The 24,955-nt window shown below is 42.4% G+C and overlaps 2 protein-coding genes across 3 annotated transcripts in view; both read left to right on the forward strand.

The window, feature by feature from the left end:
• Positions 1-6,186, forward strand: part of mettl16 (methyltransferase 16, N6-methyladenosine) — a 42,870-nt gene extending 36,684 nt beyond the window's left edge. Inside the window, exons 9-11 of the mRNA XM_080427845.1 lie at positions 1,816-1,989; positions 3,813-4,157; positions 5,016-6,186. Coding sequence (XP_080283971.1) covers positions 1,816-1,989; positions 3,813-4,157; positions 5,016-5,381 — 885 coding nt within the window. The 3' untranslated portion in view covers positions 5,382-6,186. The remainder of the gene's footprint in view (positions 1-1,815; positions 1,990-3,812; positions 4,158-5,015) is intronic.
• Positions 6,187-10,248: 4,062 nt separating this feature from the next.
• mnta (MAX network transcriptional repressor a) overlaps positions 10,249-24,955 on the forward strand; it is a 35,316-nt gene continuing 20,609 nt past the window's right edge. Inside the window, exons 1-4 of one of the 2 annotated variants that reach the window (XM_080427832.1) lie at positions 10,249-10,387; positions 19,353-20,013; positions 20,457-20,498; positions 22,359-22,470. In XM_080427832.1, coding sequence (XP_080283958.1) covers positions 10,315-10,387; positions 19,353-20,013; positions 20,457-20,498; positions 22,359-22,470 — 888 coding nt within the window. In that variant the 5' untranslated portion in view covers positions 10,249-10,314. The remainder of the gene's footprint in view (positions 10,388-19,352; positions 20,014-20,456; positions 20,499-22,358; positions 22,471-24,955) is intronic. The other variant, XM_080427833.1, reaches the window with a different exon arrangement.

The following is a 24,955-nucleotide window of genomic DNA, read 5'->3' on the forward strand; positions in this document are numbered from 1 at the left end:
GTTCTAAAGGCAGTGTTCTAAAGGCAGTGTTCTAAAGACAGTGTTCTAAAAGCAGTGTTCTAAAGGCAGTGTTCTAAAGGCAGTGTTCTAAAGGCAGTGTTCTAAAGGCAGAATGTCGCGGACTGTCCGATGGTACATGGTGTGACTCATCACTGGTGGAATGACAGAGGAGTCATCGCTGGGAATTCATGACTCTCTCCTTCCCTCTCCTCCTCTCTCCGGTTTCTCATGCTCATTACCTCGGTGGTTCTCAAGCATTTTTTATTTCAAGGGACCCCCAGTTAGGATTGATTGATTGAATTGATTAAATACTTTATTAGTCATAAATGTAAACGGCACCTGGTACAGTCAGACATTAAAGCTAAAAGGATAACACAAAAAAGTCTTGGGGACTTGTTTCCATTGTATTCAATTCATCAACAGAGCATAACAAATTTACACAATAATACATGTCATCAACTCATCAACAAATACAAACACTATATGTACAAAAGAGAAAATGACGTTTACCTCCCCTTGTGGTCTCCTGATAGATCAGTGTTACACATCCTTTAATGGATGGTGTCGGGGCATTCCACATTTTGGTGGTAGAATGAGAATTTCCCCCTGTTTGTTCTATATTTGGGAGGTACCAGAAAATGGTTGCTCCCTCTAGTGTTGTGGCTGTGTTTGTCACTCACTTTGGAGAAGTAGTTCCACAGGTATGAGAGTCTTAGACCATGTGGTTCCCAAACTTTTTAGCTCGAGACCCAAAAGTGAAATGACGCATTGTGAGCTTGTAGATCTGCTACTTTATCTTGTCTAAGCACTAACTTAAGGCGTAAGCTCTATATACTGGTTAAGCATTTGGGTGATTATAACTCATTATTACATGTGTCTGTTTGCACATGTGTGTGTGTTAGTGATGTTGGGAATGCAAAGTATGCGTTGTGCAGGGGGTGTGTCATCATGGCCACATCTGGGTGCTATGTCATAGTGACGGCTTTGTTTATTATAAGGTCATCTACACATCAAGAGAAACACTAATACAAAACCAATCCAACCAAAACATTGATGTGCTGCTCTAACTGTACCCTTAAATAACTGTAAATGAAATTTACATTACCAGCTCCTTGTACAATGTCAAGTATTGTCCTTCGCTGCCCTCTATTGGCAGCTTCTTGAACATCATACTTGTCTTACTTCTGGGGGCATAACAGAGACGGTGGTATTATTACCAGGGGACTTAAAAGATCTCATAGCATTAGAAAGTAGCACTTGCCCTAGCCTTGACATCCTTGCAGGCTTATTATGGCAAAGGTTAAAAAGTCATTTAGATGGCATGTTATGTAGACAGATGCCAGGTTCATTTGTTGAACTGGCATTCTATGTATATGTATAGATTTGGAATGCAGTACAAAGTCAAAACAATACAACAGGTTTTAGTAATTGCACACGACAAGTAACTATGTTGTCCATTGTGCTAATTTGTATATCTGATATTGTTTTAAATGCTTGAATTTCTGCCCAAAATAGGGAAGTCACTTTGAAAGTGGTTAACCACTTGAACCCAGCATCCATAATTCTGGGTGAACATTAGCCATGAATAGATCTATAAGCTCACTCATCTGACCACTTAAAGTGGTCAGATGCCGCATGCATTTTTATGCGCATGTTTTTTGTTCCACCTTGGATCAATGGAACTAACGCAGCATACTTCAAGTTCTTATTTATTGATATCACCTTTTAATATTAATGCTCATGATATCGCACAAGATCTGATTGAATGACAGAGAACAACAGAGATATGCACTAATATTTCAATAAATGCCTCAGTCTCCCCCCAGCAAGAGACGTAAGGTGGAGAAGTCCAAAAAGCCTCTGTCCTTCACTCTGCCCCAGGCCAGTCTAAAAGAGCTGCAGGCTAAAGCCTCCGCTACGGGCTGTACGTCACCCTGCCCTGTGGACGCTGTCGCCGCCCTGCTGGAGAAAGCACTCACTGAGCTGAGGGTAAGCATCCGCCTCTGCACTGAGAACAACCTTTTTAGAAGTTGCTTGTAACGTTTAATCAAACGTATCAATGTAATTGATGATATAAAAAAAACAATAATCTTATCAAATAATCAGTTAACTCATTGAGTGCTATTCACGTGTTTCACGTGTTTTTTTCCGCTATGGTGCAACGTGCCAATCACGTCTTTCACGTGTTTCTGAGGATTTGCAGCTCCATCCACTCCTTGTTTATTAACTTATAACTGAAAAAGGCTGTATCTCGCTTCCTAAGCACTTTTTTTTTACTTTGAAAAAATCTCTGACACTGGGACAACATAGCCAGAAATAATTCTGGCACTCAGTGAGTTAATAATGATCCCTAATTTTGGTATGTCATTATAGGCAAAAATGTGAACATTAAATAAATAGTGAAAATAGCTGAAAAAACCCAGAGCTTGAAGATCAGCTATTTTCACTATATTTGATCAAATATGGGTTTAGTGGTTAAACTATTTGTTGATCTTGATTATTTAATTAGTTAGAAAAACAAATCGATAGAATATTTTCTAAGAAAAGTATTTATAGTTGCAGCCCTTTTGCTCGCTCTTGTTCCAAACTATAGCAAACAGTATCTCCAAGTACAGATAAATACTGTACAACCCTGTGACACGTCATAGTGGTGTTGTTATTTTTGAAGAGCATGTTCTTTTAAGCCATGACAGTGTTCTCACAGGATTCCACCATGATCTCTGTAGGCTGCAATGTAAACACAAACAAGTTTTTCACTGACAGAATTGATCAAAAACACATTACCTCAGACATATGGTAAACTTTCTTTGTTGAATTTATTGCAAATATATATTTTTTATATTTCCTGTAGATATTTCCATTTTTTAAATGTTTATAACAGTAGAAATGTTACATATTGCACCGTTTAATTAAAGGCTTTAGTTGAACAAGTAAACACTAGCACCCTCTAGTGGATTACATTACATTGCATATATAACTGCCAATGTCCATATTTTTCAGTTGTAAGTATGAATCAGATTTCACTTAAATTCTGAAACAAACTCATGGATAATCATCCTCACCTGTGGGTTTTCTATGTGATATCACACTCTCCACCTGGGTCTGCATGTCTGTAGAGAGACACACATTAACTCGACATGAAATGAAAAAACTAATCACATACTGTATAGCAAAATCCAATTATGTTTTCTTCCTGTAAAACAAAATATGTGCGCTCACGTAGACTTGAACCAATCAATTGCAACCAATAGTATCATGACATCCAGCCATCAATCAAATTCTTCCCAATGTCACAGCCTGCTTGTCCTGTTTTCACTCACGAAACGGAAGTCAGATGCTTTCGAAGTGCCATTTCATCTGCACTTTAATGTTGCAGTTAGAACTGCAGATGCAATCCCAATTTTCCGCCGTAATCTGGCAACTCGCCTCTTCAGACTCCACCTTAGCCCGTAGCACTTGACCTAGTTTTAACGACCATGCAGACTTACCCTGGCCATCTGTTCTCATGTTTTTGTTACTTACTTTTTTTGACCACAAGGTTACATTTTCATTTAGATAGCAAGTTATTTAGACAGATGCTAGGTTCATTGTTTACCTGGTATCCTATGGTTTCAATGTACAGATTATTATTTTGATAGTGTATTGTTTAGATTGATGCTAGGTTCTTGGTTTACCTGTGATCCTAGTTTACTGAGGCAATACACTGTCTCTGCATTTGATGTGTGTTTACCTTGCTTATCGTCAGTCGCTCTGGATAAGAGCATCTGCTAAATGCCTAAATTGTCTCTTTTGGTCCTGGTGTGGTCATGCAGGTATTACACAAACGGCTGCCATGCGAGGCCCAGCAGAGGAGTCTGTTCTTGACGGCCGTGGAGAACACCTGGATCCACGGACGACAGAAGCGGCGCGAGCAGAAGCGTCAGTTACGGGAGCTGCCCAGAGCGCCTCCGACAACAACCGTCCCTCAAACCAAAGCCGGTCCTGGCATTTCCCAATCCTCCCAGAACCAGCAACCCTCCTCCTCCTCCTCCTCCTCACAGCAAGGCAGCAGCACCCACAGCCAGCCCAACAAGGAGCTAGATGTCCAACAGAGCTCCAATGGGACCTCCGGAAGAACTTCAACCCAGCAAGAACTTCAGAATCTGGAAGAAACAGAGGTATTTAGAGCTGGAGGGTTCCCAAACTTTTTCCACTCGAGGCCCAAAAGAGAATCTGGTGTCTCCCCCGGCCGGGACCCAAACTTACAAAAATATATTATGAATGAATTTCTTAAGCCCTATTTCAAGAGTATTGAAAATAGCCGATGTACAAGCTCACAGCGCAACACATTGCTACGCGTTGTGAGCTTGTAGATCGGCTATTTTTGCTATATATGAAAATGTTGAAATTTTGAATTTAGTACATTTCAACTACAAAATTCAGAAACATTTTTTAAAATAAATATTTTGAAAATATATATATAATGATATTAACACATTGAATGCCAAAAACGGTCCGGACCGTTTTTGAGGGTCCAAACGAGAAGTGCCGAAAACGGTCCGGACCGTTTTTGACCCAATTCTATTTTTATACATGTGGGCCACGTGGGGCGCTAAAACGAAACTTTGACATCACCCAAGCAGTTTCTGAGAAGAAGAGGCTGGATGTGGCGCCATGTCAAAAATCCTTCCGGTCGGCGTTTTCAATGTTATCTCCTTGATTAAAAGCTTAATGTCTCCATTTCTTTTTAATGTGGTGGAAACGAGCCGTTTTCGATCGGCGATCACGCTGCAATGGAGGGTCGCGTTGGAAATATTATTGTTCCAGGCGTTAGTCGGGACCCTCCGCCGTCTCGCACGCACGCTTTGTTTACATGCACTTCCGCGTCAGGGCTTCTCACAGCACGAAATGTATAACGCAAGTGGATGGAAGAAATGCTGGCACTCAACGTATAATATTTTAATAAACCTCTGGCACCCAATGTGTTAATAATAATACTTGAATCTTTTCTTATTTTTCTTTTTTTTATTTGGTAGAAAATCAGGAATTTAGGAAACAAAGTATTAGACAACAGCATGGACACGGAGTCTCCCAAGTCTACAGAACCTCCTCGGGCCCAGGCCCAGTCGGACCCGGCCGCAGGAGGGCAGGAGGAGGAGGTACCCGTCAAAGCACAGGAAGCCAAAGGCACCACCTCACAGGACGTAGTGCCAACCAAGCGTCCGCAGAGCCCCGCCTCAGTGGAGCACTTCCTGTTTAAATGTGTCCTGAACGTAATGCTGGAGGAGGACACCAACGTGGGGGTGGAGATCCACTGGGTGGAAGGCCAGAGTAAAGACCTGATGAATCAGCTGTGTACGTATCTGAAGAACACTCTCCTGAAAGCAGTGTCCAGGCCTTAAACCCACAGTATGGACATGAGAAGAACAGTCTTTGAGACCAATAGTGTTGATGGAGGGCAGGTAGAATGTGAGATATTTCTTTTTTAGAGCATAGGTTTGGAAGACTACCAGTGCGAATGTGTTTTTTGTTTAGTTTAGTTTTTTGGGTCTTCACAGTTAAAGGAGGTGTAATTGATATGTTTTTTGTTTGTTTTTAAGTTGAAGCTCAATATTGTGATAGTAATCATTTGCTGTATAGTGTCTGTGTGTGTCTAGTAACAGAGGTCTCCCCGTCTCTCCAGCTCTTTAGTAAACAGAAAAAACATTTCCTCATTCATATCGGAGGGAGCCCTCATTTTAAAACGGCTCTGTTCCTGTAGAAAGCTGTTGACCACACCTGGGGGCGCTTGCCAACTCCAGACGGGTCTCGCCACCTGTCTGTGAGTCTGAGAGATCATGAAGACCGTCTGTCTGTTCTTGTCATTGATCTTTTAATGTTATTTCAATAAATAAACAAGTTGTCTCTCATTATTGGATGAATTGGTATCTCGACCTGAAAATGTATTTTCTGTTTACTAAACAGCTGGGGAGACGGGGAGACCCCTGTTACTGAACAAACACTATAGCAACGATTACGAACAATCAGAATATTGTATTTAACACGTATTTTAGCCAAACAAACATCACACCCCCTTTTTTTTTTTGTCTTTATGGAATGGAAAGTGCACTTTCCATCTCAAGTGTTCATAATGTTCCTAGTGACTGTTTTCAAGGTAGCACTGAAGTTTGTTTTCTCTCCGCTCAAATTTGTAATAAAAAAAAGAAATTTTATAAATGTACATTTTATTACTCTATGTATTATGATATCTTTCCATATTTTCATTTATTTTGTATCCATATTCTATCTTATCCATACTAGTGGCAAGGTTAAATTCCGACTTTCATCATCGACATCTTCATAGTCTTTTGGATTTCAGTCTTTTGGATTCCAAAGAAGTCAGTATGTCTTCCATGGAAGCATGTTATGCACCAAAAATAGGCGATCTACAAGCTTACAATGCGTCGACGCGTTGTAAGCTTGTAGATCGCCTATTTTCGGTTATTAGTTCATTTAAGATGAAAGAGTATATGAAGTGGTCAAACTAGCAATAAAATACCTGTTCAATCTTCCAGAAAGCCCTAATTGTCTTGGATATAAAAAAAGAAAAAAACTCAATCTGCAAACTGGTTGGCTGTATGGCTACCAAACCATTATAAATGTACATATTGTGCTAAAGTGTTTATGAAACACAGTGCTAGTGTTTCACAAATTGCAGATTAGGACTTGGCCTAACAAAAAAATTCAGTCGTGAGATTGCAGTCAGGCAATCGTAGATTGCATTTTCTTTAAATGGCCACAAGAGGACCTACAACCATGTGCCTTATTCATATTTGTCATGAGCTGTGTTATGATTGTAAAGCATTTCCAATGGCTTGTTTTACAAAGAAACGTGTCGGCTAATGGTTTTAGAGTCACACAGGCGATCACAGAGAGGACCTCGATTGATTAGGTGCTCATGTGTTTTTTTCTCACTCAAGTCCAACATACAGGCCATGTATATGTAATGCAGGATGTCCCTGCCTAAGACCCCCTACTGTGTTTCCTGTACCTAGAGAGAGTCTGCACTACTTGTACCATTATTAGGTCATGGCTGACATACTTCCATCCTGACTACAGTTTGAGTGAATAACAGGAAAGCAGATCCAGAACCATGTGTATGCATGTGATAGTTCATTGTTGGAGACAGGGTTAGACTTGCTGGGGGCATGGTGGGGGAGGGGAGGGGAGGGGGGGGGAGTCCATGCCTGTGCTTTTGATATACATCCCGGTCATTCATTAGTTATTATGACTGGTGGGGATATGTTTTAATCACTTGCTTCTGGTCAGACTGAATTAAACGCATGCATTTCCTTTTGGGAAAATGTAGACTGTCTGATATGTTTGATAATATCACAATTTAATTAAAAATGTCAAATTAAAAACCCTTGTATCCCTATTTTGGGTTAGGGTATAATTATAATCAATTTTTTTTTTAATTAGAACATATTTTTTTGGTTCAGAAATAGCTAAAAGAATCAAAATATAGCTCAAAATGCAACAGGATATGACGTGATCTTGTAGATCAGCAATTTTCGCCAATTTGTCATCATAAGACAAAGTATACAGGGCTTAAGCGATTAAGAAATTGTAACCCCCTCCCTGGAGAAGTGTGTGTGTGTGTGTGTGTGTGTGTGTGTGTGTGTGTGTGCGCGCGCGCGCACGTGCGCGCCCACTGCACGTTCCACAGATTTTATCTTAATATAGACAAGTTTGACTTCCTTCTCGCAGTGTTTTGTGAAGTCAGGACTTTGACTTTCCCATCAGCCTGTTTGTGTGTGAGAATCATGTGATTGGGGGGAGAGACACTGACCCTGGATCTGCAACAAACCAATAGTACACCAGTGATACAATACTTTAACACCGTTGTAATTCACCACAAAGGACATCAAGCTTGTAACCCAAGATCAATATATATATTTTTTAGCTTACTCACTTAGACTTCCTCAGATGTGAACAGTCAACAGTCAACACACTGCATTGCGTACACAAGCACAGGAAGTGTCCTTCAACGAGCTCTAGCCTCTCTGTTGGAGACTATTTATGCAGACAGACTGTCCTCCATTGATGGAAATACTGGCCTTCACCCCCAGCCCTGTACACTTTGATTTCCTTCACATCTCAAGCCTGATTTATACTTAGTTGTGTGCCGGTGTCGTGCTCCGTAAATAGCTGATCCACAAGCTCACACAGCGTCACGATAGTACCCTCCGCCCCCCCAACGACCCCTGAGGGGGGTCCCCCTGACCTCACTTTGAGAAACCCTGCTCTAACATGCAATATTGTAGCAGTCATTATGAACCAGTATCCGTATTACTAGTGTGCCAGCTCCATAATACCTTGTTCTTTAGGGCAGTGTTCCTCAAAGTGAGGTCTGTCCGGGGACCCCCAGGGGTCCTTGAGGCAGGGGTTTCCAGGGGGTCCCCACTCCCCAGCTAAATTATTGATAGGAGCCAAATGGACCCTTGTGGTTCTGTAACTCTGAGAGTGTAACGAATGAAACCAAATGGACCCTTATGGGTCCATTTGGTTCCATTTTTTACACTCAGAGTTATGGGAGGTACACATAGGTTTTTTGCGGACCGATCACCCCCAGCGGTTCTTGTATTCTTGTATTTGTTTTACTGAGGTCAAGGTAAGGAATAAGTTTAGGTTTAGGCATAGTTTTACTGAGGCTAAGATTAGGAATTAGGTTAGGTTTAGGCATAGTTTTACTGAGGCTAAGATTAGGAATAAGTTTAGGTTTGGCATAGTTTTACTGAGGCTAAGATTAGGAATAAGTTTAGGTTTGGCATAGTTTTACTGAGGTCAAGGTTAAGAATAAGTTTAGGTTTAGGCATAGTTTTACTGAGGCTAAGATTAGGAATAAAGTTAGGTTTAGGCATAGTTTTTTTTTAGGTTACCTTTAGGAATACCTGGTGGCGACCGTTCCAAGGCCGCCGGATTTGACCCGGGGCGAGCGTGTCTTGTGGCAAGCGTTCTTGTATTCCCTGGCCAAAATGCATACAAACTGGGTGTCCTTGACAGTTGAAATGAAAAGGGTTGCGAACCTGTGCTTAAGGTGATTGTAGGCTGCAGGGCACTTGATGTAAGTGTACTGCAGTGCAGTGACTGGTTCCTTGTCATCTGCGGATAGATAGATGGATGGATAGATGGACATAATTATGTATGCCCACTGCCCCATGGCATCATGTCATGGTGGTGGTGACTCATGACATGATGAGGAACCCCTACAATTACGCACAAGACAGAGCTGTCTTGAGATTAAACCCGTCTATAGGTAGCCTTGGATCAAGACTATCATCATCATAGATGTATTGTATCGATTCTAGATACAAAAGTGAAAGTCAGACTGGATAAAATACATCTAGATAGTCTTGATCCATCCAAGGCTAGTCTAAAGGCAAAAGTGTAAACGAAAGTGTTCCTGTTATCTCTACTCAGTGGTGTAGAGTAACTAAGTATATTTACTCAAGTGCTGTAAGTAAAATTAAGTTTTACATTTTGAGGTATTTTTGCTTTATTGGAGTATAATTAATACTTTTACTACACTCCACTACACTACATCTCAGAGACAAATATTGTACTTTTTACTCCAGTACAATCATTTGAAAACTTTAGTTACTAGTTACTTTGTAGATTTTGATTATTATTACAAAACATACATTAACTACAGCCGATCTACAAGCTTACAATACCTCGCGATGCAATGCATTGTGAGCTTGTAGATCTGCTATTTTCAAATGTTTTTTTATTCAGTGACAATGGACATTCTGTATGAGTCCTTTCTACTTTTGGTACTTTAATTACATTTTGATAACAATACTTTTGTACTTTTACTCAAGTAAAATTTAATTCCGGACTTTAACTTGTAACAGAGTACTTTTACATTGCAGTATTTACTTAAGTAAAAAAATCTAGTACTTTTTCCCACCACTGTCTCTACTCCAGTCCACGTTTTGCTTCTGCCCCAACCACCCACCCAAGTGCACATGGAAGTGTGTGTGTGTGTGTGTGTGTGTGTGTGTGTGTGTGTGTGTGTGTGTGTGTGTGTAGTCTACGTGTGGGCGGTCACATTGTGCTAAAGCTCATTTGCTTCCTTTACTACTCAGTCTCATCGCCATCTTGTTGCAACTCTTCTGTCTGTGGAAGAGTTTGTGTTCAGAGAGAGAGAGAGAGAGAGAGAGAGAGAGAGAGAGAGAGAGAGAGGGGGGTGTCAGATTACACCTCACACACACGCACAGACACACACACAGTCACACACACAGGGACCTCACCCTACAGTCCAGATCTCAGTCAGTCTGCTGAACAGACAACATGAGCATCGAGACGCTGCTGGAAGCCGCCAAGTTTTTGGAATTGCAAGCCCAGCAACAACAGAAAGCACGTGGTAAGTGGTTAGGATTTACACATAAAAAATGGTGTGTGTGTGTGTGTGTGTGTGTGTGTGTGTGTGTGTGTGTGTGTGTGTGTGGGGGGGGGGTTCTAGTCTAAAAGACTGGACAACTGTTGTTGAATGTTGTACAAATCAAGAGGAGAAAGCCCATTAATACTTGTGTGGAATCTGTGGATACAATGTGTCAAACAGCCAGCCGTTTTAACCGCGTTGCCCCTACAACGTTATGTGATGTAGGATAGCCTTAGTAGCCTACTCACTGTATATTTTGCATTTTTATTCCATTAATAGTAATAGAAACCGTGAGATCATTTCGGTTTCGCCCACATGCTGTTAGTTTAGTTTTACTTTCTTTCTCGTGTTGACACGTATAGGCTGCAGAATATTCTGGCATGGAACCTTATCCATAATGTATTGCACCTTCTGATCTATAATCAATCTGCTGCAGCTCTGGAGGTGATTATGACATGGTTATTATAATATCTGATGGTGACGCATTGACATAAACGATAGATGGATCTATAAATCTATCCGCTGCAGCTCTAGTCTGGAGGTGATGATGACTGTCTAGTAGCCTAATAACGTTCAGATCAGAATAATAATGTAGACTCTACAAATATCAAGTTTTAACATGATAATAACCACCAACAAACAGCCGCATTTGGACAGGAATGTCCCATCATATGTAATGTCACTGCTCTACAGTGTATATAAAAAAAACATTACATTTCTTGTGACGCGCAAATAATAAGGGCGGTGGCGGCGGGAATGTTTTGCATAATAATGTGACACAGCCTGAGCCGCGGGATCAAATGACGCCAAATCATCATCTGGCTTCCTTCCCCGTCAGTCTCAGTCTCATGTCATCTCGGGGGACTTTCTGCTCCTACCGCTGGCTGCTGGATGGATGTAGGAAACCTACAATATAGGATACAACCCCCCCCCCCCCCCCCCCCACACACACACACACACACACACACACACACACACACACACACACACACACACACACACACACACACAGTCATGATGACATAGAACCTACACGCGGTGTTTAGTCACCCAACAATCCTTTGAGCGTCTGCATGTCGGTGACGTGTGCAGGGGGAGCCACGCCCCGCCGTCTGTAAACGCCCCCGTTCACCACGTGTGTGCTGAGTGGCACTGGGCATCCCCCCCCTCCTCCACGCACACGCACGCACACACACACACACACGCACACGCACGCGCACGCACACACACACACACACACACACACACACACACACACACACACACACACACACACACACACACACACACACAGATCCTCCTCCTGTCCGACTCCATGCATAATGCGCTGGTTCTCTTTAAGTTTGGGGGTCCTTGAGGGGGTTTCAGGGGGTCCCTCTCCCTCGCCCCACCGCTTATAAGGCCTATTAAATATTTTCTGCAATTAAAAAAATATATATATAAGAAAGACACATCCATCTTGTATTTTCAGATGGGGGCGGGGGGGGGTGTCCACAGCCAAATGCATAGTCTCTCTTGGGTGGAAACCTAGCAAAAGTAGCAGATCTACAAGCTCAAAATGCGTCGCTTCGCGCCACGTTTCGAGCTTGCAGATCTGCTACTTTTGATACTTTTGTGTGATGCTGGTGTATGATCAAATAGGGCGTTAATAACGAAAAAACACAAAAAGTTAAAATCTGGAGATAAGAGGTTTCTGCCCGACCGCAACGATATCAATTTGGGGGCCTGTGTGACCTGAAAATAGTAGAGAACCATTGACATAGGAAGAAGATGGAGCCCCCCCCCCTTTACTCCTGCTGCCCTCCTGCATGCATATAGGGAGAGCACAGGGAGCCCCCCCCCCGCCCCCCCCTTACTCCTCTAGGAGGAGGTCAGTGTGTGGTATTCATTCATTCAAACCTTTATTTATTCTCGAAAGACATTGAGTTTGCCCTCATTTGCAGTGTCGTCGAGATACAGCACAGTACAACATCAATACAACATCAATATTCATATCAATAACAGATTCAGAACAAAAAAACAAAATTAAAAACAGTTACAGACATTTGTGGGTAGATCTGCAATCAAAGATTTAAATTGACCATATGTTATGGGCCAACTGATCTTAAATTTCAGCTGCAGGTCATTCCACGTAGTTGGGGCACTAACGCAAAAGGCTGTTTTCCCCAGTTCAGTTTTTACCCTAGGGACTTTTAGCGTCAGCCAGTTATTTGAGCGTGTCCCATAAATGTAGTAGGGGTATAAATGTAGGCCAGTGTTTTCTCCTCCTAGCCTGGGCTCTCTGTACTGCTGTAGTTATATAACGGCAGGCTTTTAATCCCCCCTGTTTTTGTCAATGTTTCACACGCTTCTGTCAGGGGGGGGGGGTGGGGAGGGGGGTATTCAATGTATATCAGAAGGGATTTAATACAAGCGGAAAGGAAGCAGTCGGCTGCTATCTGCCACAGAGTGAAAAATGAGCCGGACACCACTGCTTATTGCTTTATTTAATCTTCAGGGAAGAATGTCTGATTTCCTCTGATTAAAGCTCTGTTGGGATTTTAACCATGCTGTGAGAGATGTTTTTCTAAATGAATGCATGCGTTGCCCTGTGAATTTCACGCTATTGGCTCTGTCGGAGTCTAGCCGTCTAGAAGAGGGTCTGTGTGTGTGTGTAGGCTATGTATGTGTGTGTGTGTGTGTGGTGGAGGTAATCTCACAATCTGCTGGACAGATCAGCACCACATTTCTTGTGCACTTTGCCAGTAGGCCGCAGAAGTGCCTAAGAAAAATAAATCCACAGATGTTTAATACTTTTTCAAACTACTGTGTTGTTTTTACATTAGAGTTTGTATCTGTATTTGTTAACCACTTTCAAGCTGGCGTCATGTCATTATTATATAGGCAAACATTTTCAAGCTCACATAGCTTGTAGATCTGCTTTTTTTGTGGGGGCGTAAATAGCACAAAAAATAGCAGATCTACAAGCTCACTGAGCTGCAGTTTTTAAGTGTATGGGGCTTAAGTTGTACTTTATTCCATTTTCGTCACAAGTTTATTTCTATACAAATTGAGCAAATCACGTGGGGACATGTTGAGAACCAGTGCTTTAAGAAGTGCTCATTTAAGCTCTCTGTTGGGTTTCTTTAAGGTGAGTGACCTGACAGGGCTTTAGCTTACTCATTCATGTACACTGTGATGATAAATAGCTGCCAGGCTTATACATGAGGACATGTTTTGGTATGTGTATTTAAAACCACCAGCTGCCTCCATTCATACCACCTCATGTGCACTTTGTTTTGACCTGAATTAATCTCTGCAGCAGCACACAGTGAGAGCAGTGTTTAGGTTGGTGGGAGGAGCAGCTCCACGGTTCTTCTTCTAGTTCAGGGGTCCTCAAAACTTTTTTGCTGGTATATGGGGACCCCCTGGAACCCCTCAAGGACCTCTGGGGGTCTCCACGGACCCCACTTTGAGAAGCACTAAAACCGGGAAAGCATCGGTGTAATTTTTTATTTTAGCTATTGTATATATATTTATATATAGCAACATACATTTTTCTGGGAAAAAAAATCATATGGGGGGTCCTTAGCGCGAAACAGTTTGAGAACTACTGATTTAGAAGGCATTTAGTAGAATCGGCCTCGGGTCTAAATGGGTTGAACTTGAAGTCTTCTCCAAGGAAAATAACCTTTTGTGCTGAAATGTCTCTTGACTCCTTCAGCCCACGTTGCCAGTAAAAGAAGATCGCTCCCTTGTAACTGACAGAACTAACATTACTGCTGCCATAGCAACAGGACGACCCCTTCCCCCAGCATCCAAACATATAGAGTGAAGAGAGGAGGCAGGAGGGGGGAGAAGCATGTGCTGTTGGAAAGGGGGGGGGGCTCTTGTATCGTGATTGGATATCACAGCGTTGATGGGACCCAGGGATCGCCCCCCCCCCCCCCCCCCTCTTTAGTCAAAAGACACCAAGGCGTTATGAAGTGCATTCCTTTGTCTCCAGCATATCCAGGCAATTAGCCAGGATTTCTTCCCCCTCCCTAATAACCACTTAAACCCTACATACATGACCGGGGGTCCCCCTCCCCCCCCCCCCCTCTACAGTACACCAAATTTAATTGCCGAAAATAGCCGATCTACAAGCTCATAAGCTTTTAGTTTGACTATCTTCGACCGAACGTTGAAATATATATTATAACATGCGCAGCATAGGAACTCTAGGGTTCATGTGGTTATGACAATTTTTTAAATATTTTTTCAGATGGTTGAGTAAAAGGTATCATGTAATGTCGTGATTACCAAGGCTTTCATTTCCAAGGAGACTCGGAGGTTAGTCCATGCTCATAAAATGCTCAAACGTGATGGCACAGAATCTGCCGCATCTTTCACACAATCAATTAGCCTCCCTGCTGTGTAGAGATGTACCGATACCATTTTTTCCCTTTCCGATACCAGTGTGTCATTTAAAAACAATCTATGAAGGTGGTTGTCAAAGTGCGGTCCAGGGACCAAATGGACCCTCACAGGTCTGTAACTCTGTGAGTGTACAAATGGAACCAAATGGACCCTCACGGGTCCATTTGGTTCCATTTGTACACGCTCAGAGTTATGGGGGTCCTTGAAATTAAAACACGTTTGAGAACCACTGATCTAGGACTAGATAAGAAAGTGCAGCTAAAAGTTAGTAAAATAATAATTTAAATAGTACAGTTAAGGTCCTTGCACACTGGTGCGTCTTTTCGTTGCGTTTTATTTTTTTTCATTGTTTTTTCAATTTCTTTCATTGTTGTAAAAAAAACGCAACGAAAAGACGCACCAGTGTGCAAGGACCTTAAGAGTATAAAACAGTAGTGCAACATCAACTGAAGCAATGAAAATATATTACTATTAAATATGAAATATCATCATGTGATAAGTGACGTGGTATCGGATCGACATAGACTGGCATACTAGCCGATACTGATACCAGCATTTTAGGCAGTATTGGCAGCTTTTCCCATACTGGTTTCGACTTGTTTTTTTCTCTACTACGGTATGCATCAAATTATGTCCTTTGCAACCCCAGAATATAGGTAATTGACGAGGGACTTAAAGGATCCTTTCCTAGCCCTATTTACTACAGGCTGACGAATATTCTCCTTCCAGGAAGAGGCTTTTTGTCTGTGGCATTACGGAGCAAAAGGAGCTACGTCTTTCTTGAGGGCCCATTCCTTGTCCTTGAGTACACTTTGGAGCTGAAAAGACTCCACTCCCCTCAGCTTGGCAGGCTGTGTGTGTGTCTGGTGCCAAGCTCACCGCCCATCTGTACTAGCGGATCCCAGAGTGTTTCCAAGTTCATAGAATGTTTGTGTGGCAGCCAACACCAGATATCAAGACAGGCCCCACCGCTGATAGGACTTCCCATTTTCACACAAAAGGTTTCTTGTTGTTGTGTTGCGTGTGCTGTATCTCTATCTCTCCACTGTGCTAACGGGTGTATTTTTGGTGTCTTAGACTCGGCCACAAATGACCCAAGAACCTGAGGTAAACGCTGCTCTGGCTGTCCTGCCACAGATACTGCTGATAAGGGAAATGTTATGTAGCGGTGCGATCTGTTCCTAAAACAACTTTCTGTAGCTCCACGTTTGTGCCGATTCCCCCAGAGTGACATGGACTAATGCAGTGGTTCTCAACCTGTGGGTCCCGGACGCCCAGGGGTGTCCCCAAATTATCTTTTTTTTTTGGGTGGGGATGATTAGCTTAATGTGCAACATTGTTTTCTCACTCAACAGTAAACAAACCAACATACAGTATAAGTGTATACAGGGCAGCACATTTCTAAAGTGACAATTTAAGGACTTAAAGACCCTTTAAGACACTTTTAACACCTGAAATGAATTTTTGATTGCGTCAAAAGTAATCAACAAACTATACTATTAAAAAATGTAGATCAAACATTGGCCAAATTGTCAAATATGACCTAAGAAAGAGGCAAAAAAGGCATGAGCATGTAGATTAGCTATTAGCTAATATTTATCTGTGGAACGGAGTCAAACGAAATGTAATGCCTCAACTCCTACAATTCCGAGTGTTTATCAGGGTGGGGGGTCCCCAGTTCAAATATGATTATTTTGGGGGGTCCACAGTTCAAATATTATTATTTTGGGGTTCGCGGCCTGAAAAGGTTGAGAACCCGAGTAATGAAAGACCAGTCAGTTGGTGGCGAGTTGAACACAATGTGCAGAACATTGCAGCTCATCATTTGAGGTCGGCGATTGTTGTGCATTATGCATCGCTTCTTGACAAGTATCAGAGGCTGGATGGAGCAAAGTCTGCATCCCTGGATGTAGTTTTATGGGGGTGGGTGGCGGTTCCCAGGAGTCGAGTTTCCTTTCAGACCTTTACAACGGTACAGTAACTCAAGCCGGTGTGCATGGTGGTATTATTGTGAGCCCTGCAAGAGTATACTGCTGCTTTTCTGTCTTTTTGTCTTTCAGCTGTAGTGGTATCCATTGTGAATAATGTCACTAGACCTTAATCCTTGTATCTACCTTGCTCTGCAGTGACTGCAGCAATTACAGCTGTCTTTACTCTATAAAGATCATCATTTTTCAAGCTTTAGGTGTCCATCTTTTAAATGTTTTATTTAGACTCATAAAAGTTGAAATTCTACCCCATGAACTGAACATTTAACTATTTCCCACCTATAAAGAAAGAATCGGCATTATTAACCACTTAAGCTGTATTTTATACTTTGTTGTATGACAGTTTTGTGCTGCGAAAACAGCTGATCTAACAAGCTCACTTCAAACTGTGAGTTTGTAGATCAGCTATTTTTGAAAATATATTATCTGTACATTTTCACCTAATAACATGCCCAAAATGGGGACGCCAGCCAGGGTCAGTGGCCCTCATTTATCAAGCTTGCGGCAACCGGAAAACAGGCGTACGCCGTGATCACCGTCACTTTCAGGATTTATCAATCTATTGTGACTTTGACATGAGTGTACGGCCCGCTCAAATCTCACGTCTGGTTTCAGGTCGTGTAGGCTTTGGCTACACCAGTTTGTTCCATCGTAGCGGTGCAGCATTGTCTAACAAAGTAACAATTTGACAGGCATCTGGACACACCGTATCCACTCCAAAATGTATATCTAACACACTTACAATCCCTGTGAAAATATAACATTTTATAAAGGCACATACATGCACATGCACACCAAGTGACAAGCAATTAAAATCAAGCGATGAAAACAATCTTACATAGCCTATTTGCAATGTTATAAATTAGGTGCTTAATCATTCACCCATTTAAACAAGTGCTTTAACAGTCATTCAGATTGCTGACCTAGGCTATACGAGCGCTTATGTGAAATCATTTTTGGGAGTCGGCGCCTCTATAATCTTTTCATGACTCCAAACTTATACACAATAGCTATTCTCCTCTGGAGTTACGTGCAACCTGGGTTAAAGGGATAGTTCACCCCCAAAATTAATGACCTCGTTGACATTTGTGAACCACACCTGAATCTCATCTGTGATTAGAAATGATCTGGGATCAATCATACTGGAGAAAAATATTCTGTGGCTATGCGAAAAGGTACCAAAATCGTTCAAAACCCTGGCAGAGGCTACAGACTTTTTGAAAAAACTCTGGCAGTCAATGTGTTAAGAATTAAAAAAACCTGACGCTCCAAACCTGTGCCCAGCGCAGGTGATCTTCACGCTGTGGGTTTGGGCCACCGGGGCCTCAGCGGGAGATTGGCGATATAACCATCCCAGCAAACACCAGCATTCATCCATTAACACTCTCACCGCCAGGCCCGTAGCCTACGGGCCGATAAATCCAACTGTAAAGCGCCGATCCCGTAGCCTACGGGCTGTGGTGCTTTTTCCTTTTTTTTTTCGAAAAAAAAACATTTTTTCAATTTTCTAGTACGGCACATTTCATTGTAACACCACCGGAAATGGAATTATTCGGGATCACGTTTTGCCGATCCCATAGGACTCCATTCTAAAGCGCACACTGCAACGCCATTTTCTTCGATTGTAGTTTTTCTCCTCGCTGATCACTGTTTAACCTAAACCGTTCTAACTACAACATGGATGCCCCGTTTGACACGTGGTTTGGACTGGTACACGCAGGGAGATCTCCGCGATGTTTACAAACAGTGCAGAGCTCAATCTTAAGGATTTTAACAAGGTCTATGGCAACGTGAAAAAAACAAAAAACAACAATAAAACGTTGGCACTGGTGAGTACATTATGAGATTAACCTCTGGCGGTCAATGTGTTAATGTTTATGCATTCATCAATCACACCATAAACGTTCAGGTTATGACTGCCTCAGTCAATCTCTCATAAGCGTGGTATCACGGCGGCCAGTGACTCACGGGGAATACATGGCTGCTTTATTTTAGTCTAACTCGACCGCGCATTGCTCGGTAATGGGTTAACTTAATATACAAAACGTATTCCATTCATGACGATGTGATTGGTGTCATTCATGTAGGCTACTGTTTGTGTGTGTGTGCGTGTGCGTGTGCGTGTGCGCGCGCGCGCGTGCGTGCGGAGTCGGACGCGGGCATGGCTGGTGGAGGAAACATTCCACGTCGGAGAAGTTGCTCTTTCTTATTGGCTTTTCATACTTTGTTTGGTTGTATTCCAGTTCTTCATGTCATAAAACCGTGGCGTTTCGAGAATATTTAAGTCCATGTTATTAAAATGAAGGTCGGTTTCAGCTGTCAGATTTATCAAGCCCCATTTGTACACTGGAATTGGCTGTATATGATAAATGCTTGATAAATCACACGTGGACGCGGTCGTAAGCTGATTCCTGGGCTCGAATTTAAGCTGGGTTCTATGTTCCATTGATAAATGTGTGTTTAACAGAGTTTATACAAGAGGGTAATAGTCCTGTGTTTATACTATTGCCCTCTGTGTGGCGCTGTCCTGTGTCCTGATCACAACCTGGTCTGTTCCACAGAGGAGAATGAGTTGAGGGATAAGCTGCGTCTGGAGCAGCTGGCGGAGCACAGCATCAGCTACTCGTCACAGCCGCTGCACTACACCAACCATGTGTTCAAAGCAGAGGAGGAGCCCCACAGCCAGCATCACCGGCCGGCCCCCATCCTGCCGTCGGCGCCTCCCCCCGCCGTACCCATCACCGTCATCCCCATGATCCCCATGGTCACCTCCTCCAACCACACAGGCTTACTCTCCCCACATCATCACCCTGTGGCGCCGCTCCTAGCCTCCCCCAAGCGGGACCCCCACTCCCCTCAGAACCACCAGAGCGTCACCGCCGCCACCGCGTCCTCTCTGCCCCTCTCTCCGCCACGCCAGGCCGACCTCTCGCCCTCGGCGTTGGCGGTGAACCACAAGCAGCCACAGAACCTCCACCAGCACCAGCACCACCTGCAGCTGGTGGCTGCTCCATCCGCCAACGCTAAACCACAGCAAACACAACAGCAGCAGCCCCAGCAGCTGGTTCAGCAGCGTTACCCCGGAACCATCGTTTCCGCCCCCCAGCCGCACGCCTTAGTCGCCAAGTTCCCCCAGGCCCCGCCCCCACAGACCAGCCCCGTCAGCCGGGGGAGCCCGCCTGACGACGGGCGCCACCTGGACAACAAGAAGAGGCCGGGAGGGTAAGTGTTTTGTTTTCTCTCTTTGGATTGAGTCAGCCATGTTTAATTAGGATGGTAGTAGTACAGTACGCCATCTGTTAAGTGTGTAACCGCTGAAGTTCATGGCAGGTAATTGGATGCAGAGGCGAGGTGACAAGCTGCTGTAGCGTCAGTCAGAAGCCTTACACCGCCAGTAGGCATTTAGTTGCCCGTGAATAAAAAGCTAATTAAAATAATAAAAATAATCAGATAGATCTTAAACCCCTATAGTTGACCGGAGTCCCCCAGGGTTCTATACTTGGTCCACTCACTTGGTCCTCCACACCAAAGCTCTTTGCTGAAGATAGCCCCCACAGAATAGGGTTGCTAGGGTTCATGTTTTGATTTGACAGTTTGATTGCCGTTCTTGTTTGGATAAATTGGATATTAGATTTCTTAATGTGCACCAATCTGTGCTTTTACAGGGCGGGCACAAGAGAAGTACATAACAAGCTTGAGAAGAACAGGTGGGTGCAGCCTCTCTCCTGTGTCACCTTTACTTTAAAGGTAGGGTAAGTGATATATTTTGGTTAAAACAAACGTTTTGTTAAAAGGTTAGAGCACTATATTTTGATCATTTCTATAGAGTGTTTGTTCAGTAACAGGGGTCTACCCGTTTCTCCAGCTCTTTAATAAACAGAAAATATATCTCTTCAGCCCTTTTAATAAATAGAAAATACATTTTCATAGGTCCTATGAACAACAAGAACTCAGTCACACTGTCAGTCAGTCACAGCAGGAGGGAGTAGAGGCTAAACACACCATTTTCAGGTGGGTTGACAAATTCCAGCCAATCAGGAGCGAGTACCCATTTATCAGCTTCAATTTTATAGCGTTCCAGTTCCAATTTATGTCAGCTCATTTCTTTATGTCATCACTTCCAATTTAACTTGTTTAATCCATGTCCTGTGTGAGTTCTCTCCCCTGATTGGATAACACTATCCTGACCTGAAAATGCATTTTCTGTTTAATAAAGAGCTGGAGGGACATGGTCCTGTTACTGAATATACACTCTATAGCACTACTATCAGAATATAGAGCTATTTAACCCTTAATTCAACCCAAAAAATATCACTTACCCTACCTTTTTAAGTGGAGAGATCTGATCGTTTTGCACAGAGCAGTTAAAATGAGATTAAGTGAACATGTTCTCTTTCATATAGAGCAGATTCCCTGTCAAATTGGCTGGACTGTACAGTTATCTCGATTTTATTTATTTATTTTTGATAGATCTCATAACTCCTCTCTTCTAAGGTAAAATAGTGGATGGTCAGAATATGTCCAATATAAATAGTGGATGGTCAGAACATGTCCAATGTTAAAGAAATATAATTTAAAGTATGTGTGCAGTGCATGTAAACATTGATAGTGATCTCTCATACACCGCATCATGATGTTAAACCCGGAGAAGCTGTTCATATACACTGTATTTTATAACACAATTTGTGCATATGTACGGTGTCTCGGTTTTCTTAAATGTTTTTGGACTGATTTAATACTTTATTAGTCAGAAATGTAAACAGCACATGGTACAGTAAGACATTTAGGCTAAAAAGATAATACATAAGTCCTGGAGACTTGTTTCCATTGCATTCCATGTTTTTTCTGGACAGTTTTGAAAGAAACCAGTGTTTCACATCCTCTAATGGATGATGTCAGGGCAATACATAATGTAGGTACATTTCATATTTTTATTTGGCTGTATGAAAAGGATCTATTCAGGCGGGCTCTGACCTGGAGTGGGCGACGGTACAAAACCAGATACAAGGCCATGATTTTGTACTCAAGAATACATTTGTTCCAACTGCGCACTTGAATCGGGGGCTTTTATTTAAATCAAGTTCAAATCAAGTTCACCCAGCTTCAAGTTAGCACACAACAACTGAATACAGAGAGGAAAGACACGCAAACTAGGTTAGATGAGGGAACCCCATGGTCATCGGTTCTTGTTTTTCTGTTGGAACAGACAGTGAAAATGGATATCCCTGAGGGGACAATAAAGACTTATTATCATTATTATTGTTATTAACCTACGCCTACTAAATACAATATTGTTGTATTTGTAGTTGTAAGTTGACACAGCATGGCTGTAGCTATTGTCGCGGTCTAAAATTTTTAATTAATGCTCTATCTTTGTATTTATCGCGATGCGTTGTGAGCTTGTAGATCTGCTATTTTCACGTATTTATTTAAATTTTATACAATCGATCATTAATTGTAATCGAGGCGAAAGTTTGAAATAACCCGTGATATTGATTGGAAGCCATGATATCGGCCACCTAGTACAGATCCACATATGGACCCTTGTGTGCCTTGTTGTTCCGTAGGCGAGCTCACCTGAAGGAGTGCTTTGATACGCTGAAGAAGAACATCCCCAACGTGGATGAGAAGAAGACCTCCAACCTGAGCGTGTTGAGGAGCGCCCTCAGATACATACAGGTAAACACTCGGCTTGGTCTTCCCTCTCAGAGAGGACAAATGTTAGAGTGGAATAACAGCACTTACCAGACCCGCTCAAACACTAAAGGTTCCACATGTTCAGTCTGAACTGGGAAAAGTACTCAGCAAAGTACTTCTATTACTGTACAGTGTGAAACTAGGACATTATCCATAACTTGCAACAGCGAGACAGAAATGTGTTTTTAGAGTTTATCAGCGGTTAAAAGGTTGACTTGAAACTCATTGTCATGTCTTTTGACCAAACTCTAATCGAGATGTTGGTTGGAGTTTAGAGTGCAGATGACCATTGAAGATGGCACAAAACTAATATAATACAGTGCCGTATTGAAATAACCACAGACACGCAGAGTTGCCAAACTAGATTGCTAAGGCGTGTTCCGCCCCACAAAACTAGTGTCCGCTCTAGTGACTGGGGTGAGCTGCTTGCCAATAAGGTCACTGACCTTGGGGTTAGGAAAATCTACAGTACACTCTGTTGAATGATGTGGGTTCATTCGAGTTTCTGTCTTTACAATGTGTTTTTGGAACTGAGAAAACAGCCAACACACAATAAATGTCCTTTTTCACAGTTTTATTTACCTCTCCACGGACCGAGCAATGGACGCGGTTCAACCTATTAACAGGTCCTCCTCAGCGTGGTCTTTCTCAGTTTCATGACATTGTGAGCCGTGCACCTTGAGACTTTAGTTTAATCTAGAGTGTTGGTGGCATTCTGCTTTGCAGTGCTTTCACAATGTGTTTTTGTAACCTGATACCCCCATAAATTTTATGCCGATTTCATATTTTCCTATTTTCCCCCACAATATTTCCTTCCTTTTTGTGTCATCCTGCTCCACTTCCCTGCACACCTGCAAATCTGTCATTCTTCATTAGCGGGACTGTTTTTAAAGTGACTAGAGGCACATATGTTTGCTTCCATTACAGTGTTTTGGCAACATTTTGAATGTGTGCCTGTGTCGGTGAGTAAATGACTCATTTGTTGGATCACGTCACAGTAAAAACCACTAGCCTAGTAAACTGTCGGTACAAAGGTCCGTCATTGGCCTGATTTAACACCTCCAGTGATGTAGTGTAGTTACGTTCAACTGCAATGCTGGCTGCAGTGAATACATGAATGTATTCTGAGGTATTTTAATCCATTAAGACCGGGAAAGCAAAAAGAAATATGCAGATCTACAAGCTCATACTGTATATAAGCTTGTATATCTGCAATTTTTTAATAGATAAATAAATTACCTTAATATTCTTTCACAATGGGGTAAATGAATGACCTCCTTCTAGATGGGAGGGGAATTTGTGTAATTCTGTCAGTGTTATACATATTTATTACACAGCTTTTCAAATACTATTTTCTGATTGGTCTATCAAGGCTTTATGTGGACCAGAGTAACTCTGTTGTCTCTTGTTTTATGTTGCTGAAATCAATATTTCATGCCAGATTATATGGCCATTTTTGTACATAAATGACCATGCGAATCTCTGTACACTGCTGATTGGATCTTGCCAGAGAGAGTAGGAGTTGTGTTAGGTTATCCCAGTGCGCGTGGGCGCCAAGAGGAAACTAGGACAGCATGGGTGCACCCCCCGCCCCCCCCCCACCCGCTCCCGCTGTGGGTGATTAAGCAATGCCGGGTTCAGTGTGTCGTGATCGAATGGCAGGCTGACCCGCCTCAGCCCAGCCCCACACCATCAACAGCTGAGCAGGACTTAAGTGTATTTAAAGCACATCGGCTGGGAATCAAACATCCAAACCAACCAAACCAAACAGGCCCAGGTGCCATTTGTTTCTGTCCTCGTGTCTTTTTTTGTTTGTTAGTTGTGTTTTGCTATAAAATGCTTTAGAGCCTGACTGATCTGTCGGACATTATTTGACTTTTCTTTTATGACATCGGTATCTGCAGAGTTATGCGGAAGATGTGTCCCGATTTGTAACCTAAACAAAAAACATGCTCACAACAACATGTCGCATTTTTTTTTGGATTTGTAGATATAAAATAAAAACTGGCCTAGTTGATGGTGGCATTTTTTTATTTGAACGTATGCTGCCCTACGAAGCATAAGTGCAGTAACTGTTTTTCAACACACTGACTTATTTGTCAAATTAGCCTTTATGATTTTGGGAGATAAACAATTACCTCAAGAACAGACATACAATTTGTGTAATATCACTTACATGGCGATAACCCATTTGGCTGACCAATTGAAACACTTTTAAACCCTTTTATCAGTTAAAGTATTTGCGTAGTTAGGTACTGTACTTTGGCTTTGTAGGGCAGTATGGTACAATTGAATAGAACAGGGCAGGTTTGTGGGAAACGTGATTAGAAATGAATTGGGTTACTGAACATGTTTTTGTTTAGGATCTGGTTCACTGTGTGTGTGTACTGTGTTTCTCGGCCAACGGTCTTCTAGCTCCTTGGTAACGGCTTTAGTGTTGAGATCACATGTTTAACGTGTGTGTCAC

This window comes from Gymnoscopelus braueri, assembly GCF_963280865.1.
Source record: "Gymnoscopelus braueri genome assembly, chromosome: 5".
Lineage (NCBI taxonomy): Eukaryota > Metazoa > Chordata > Actinopteri > Myctophiformes > Myctophidae > Gymnoscopelus > Gymnoscopelus braueri.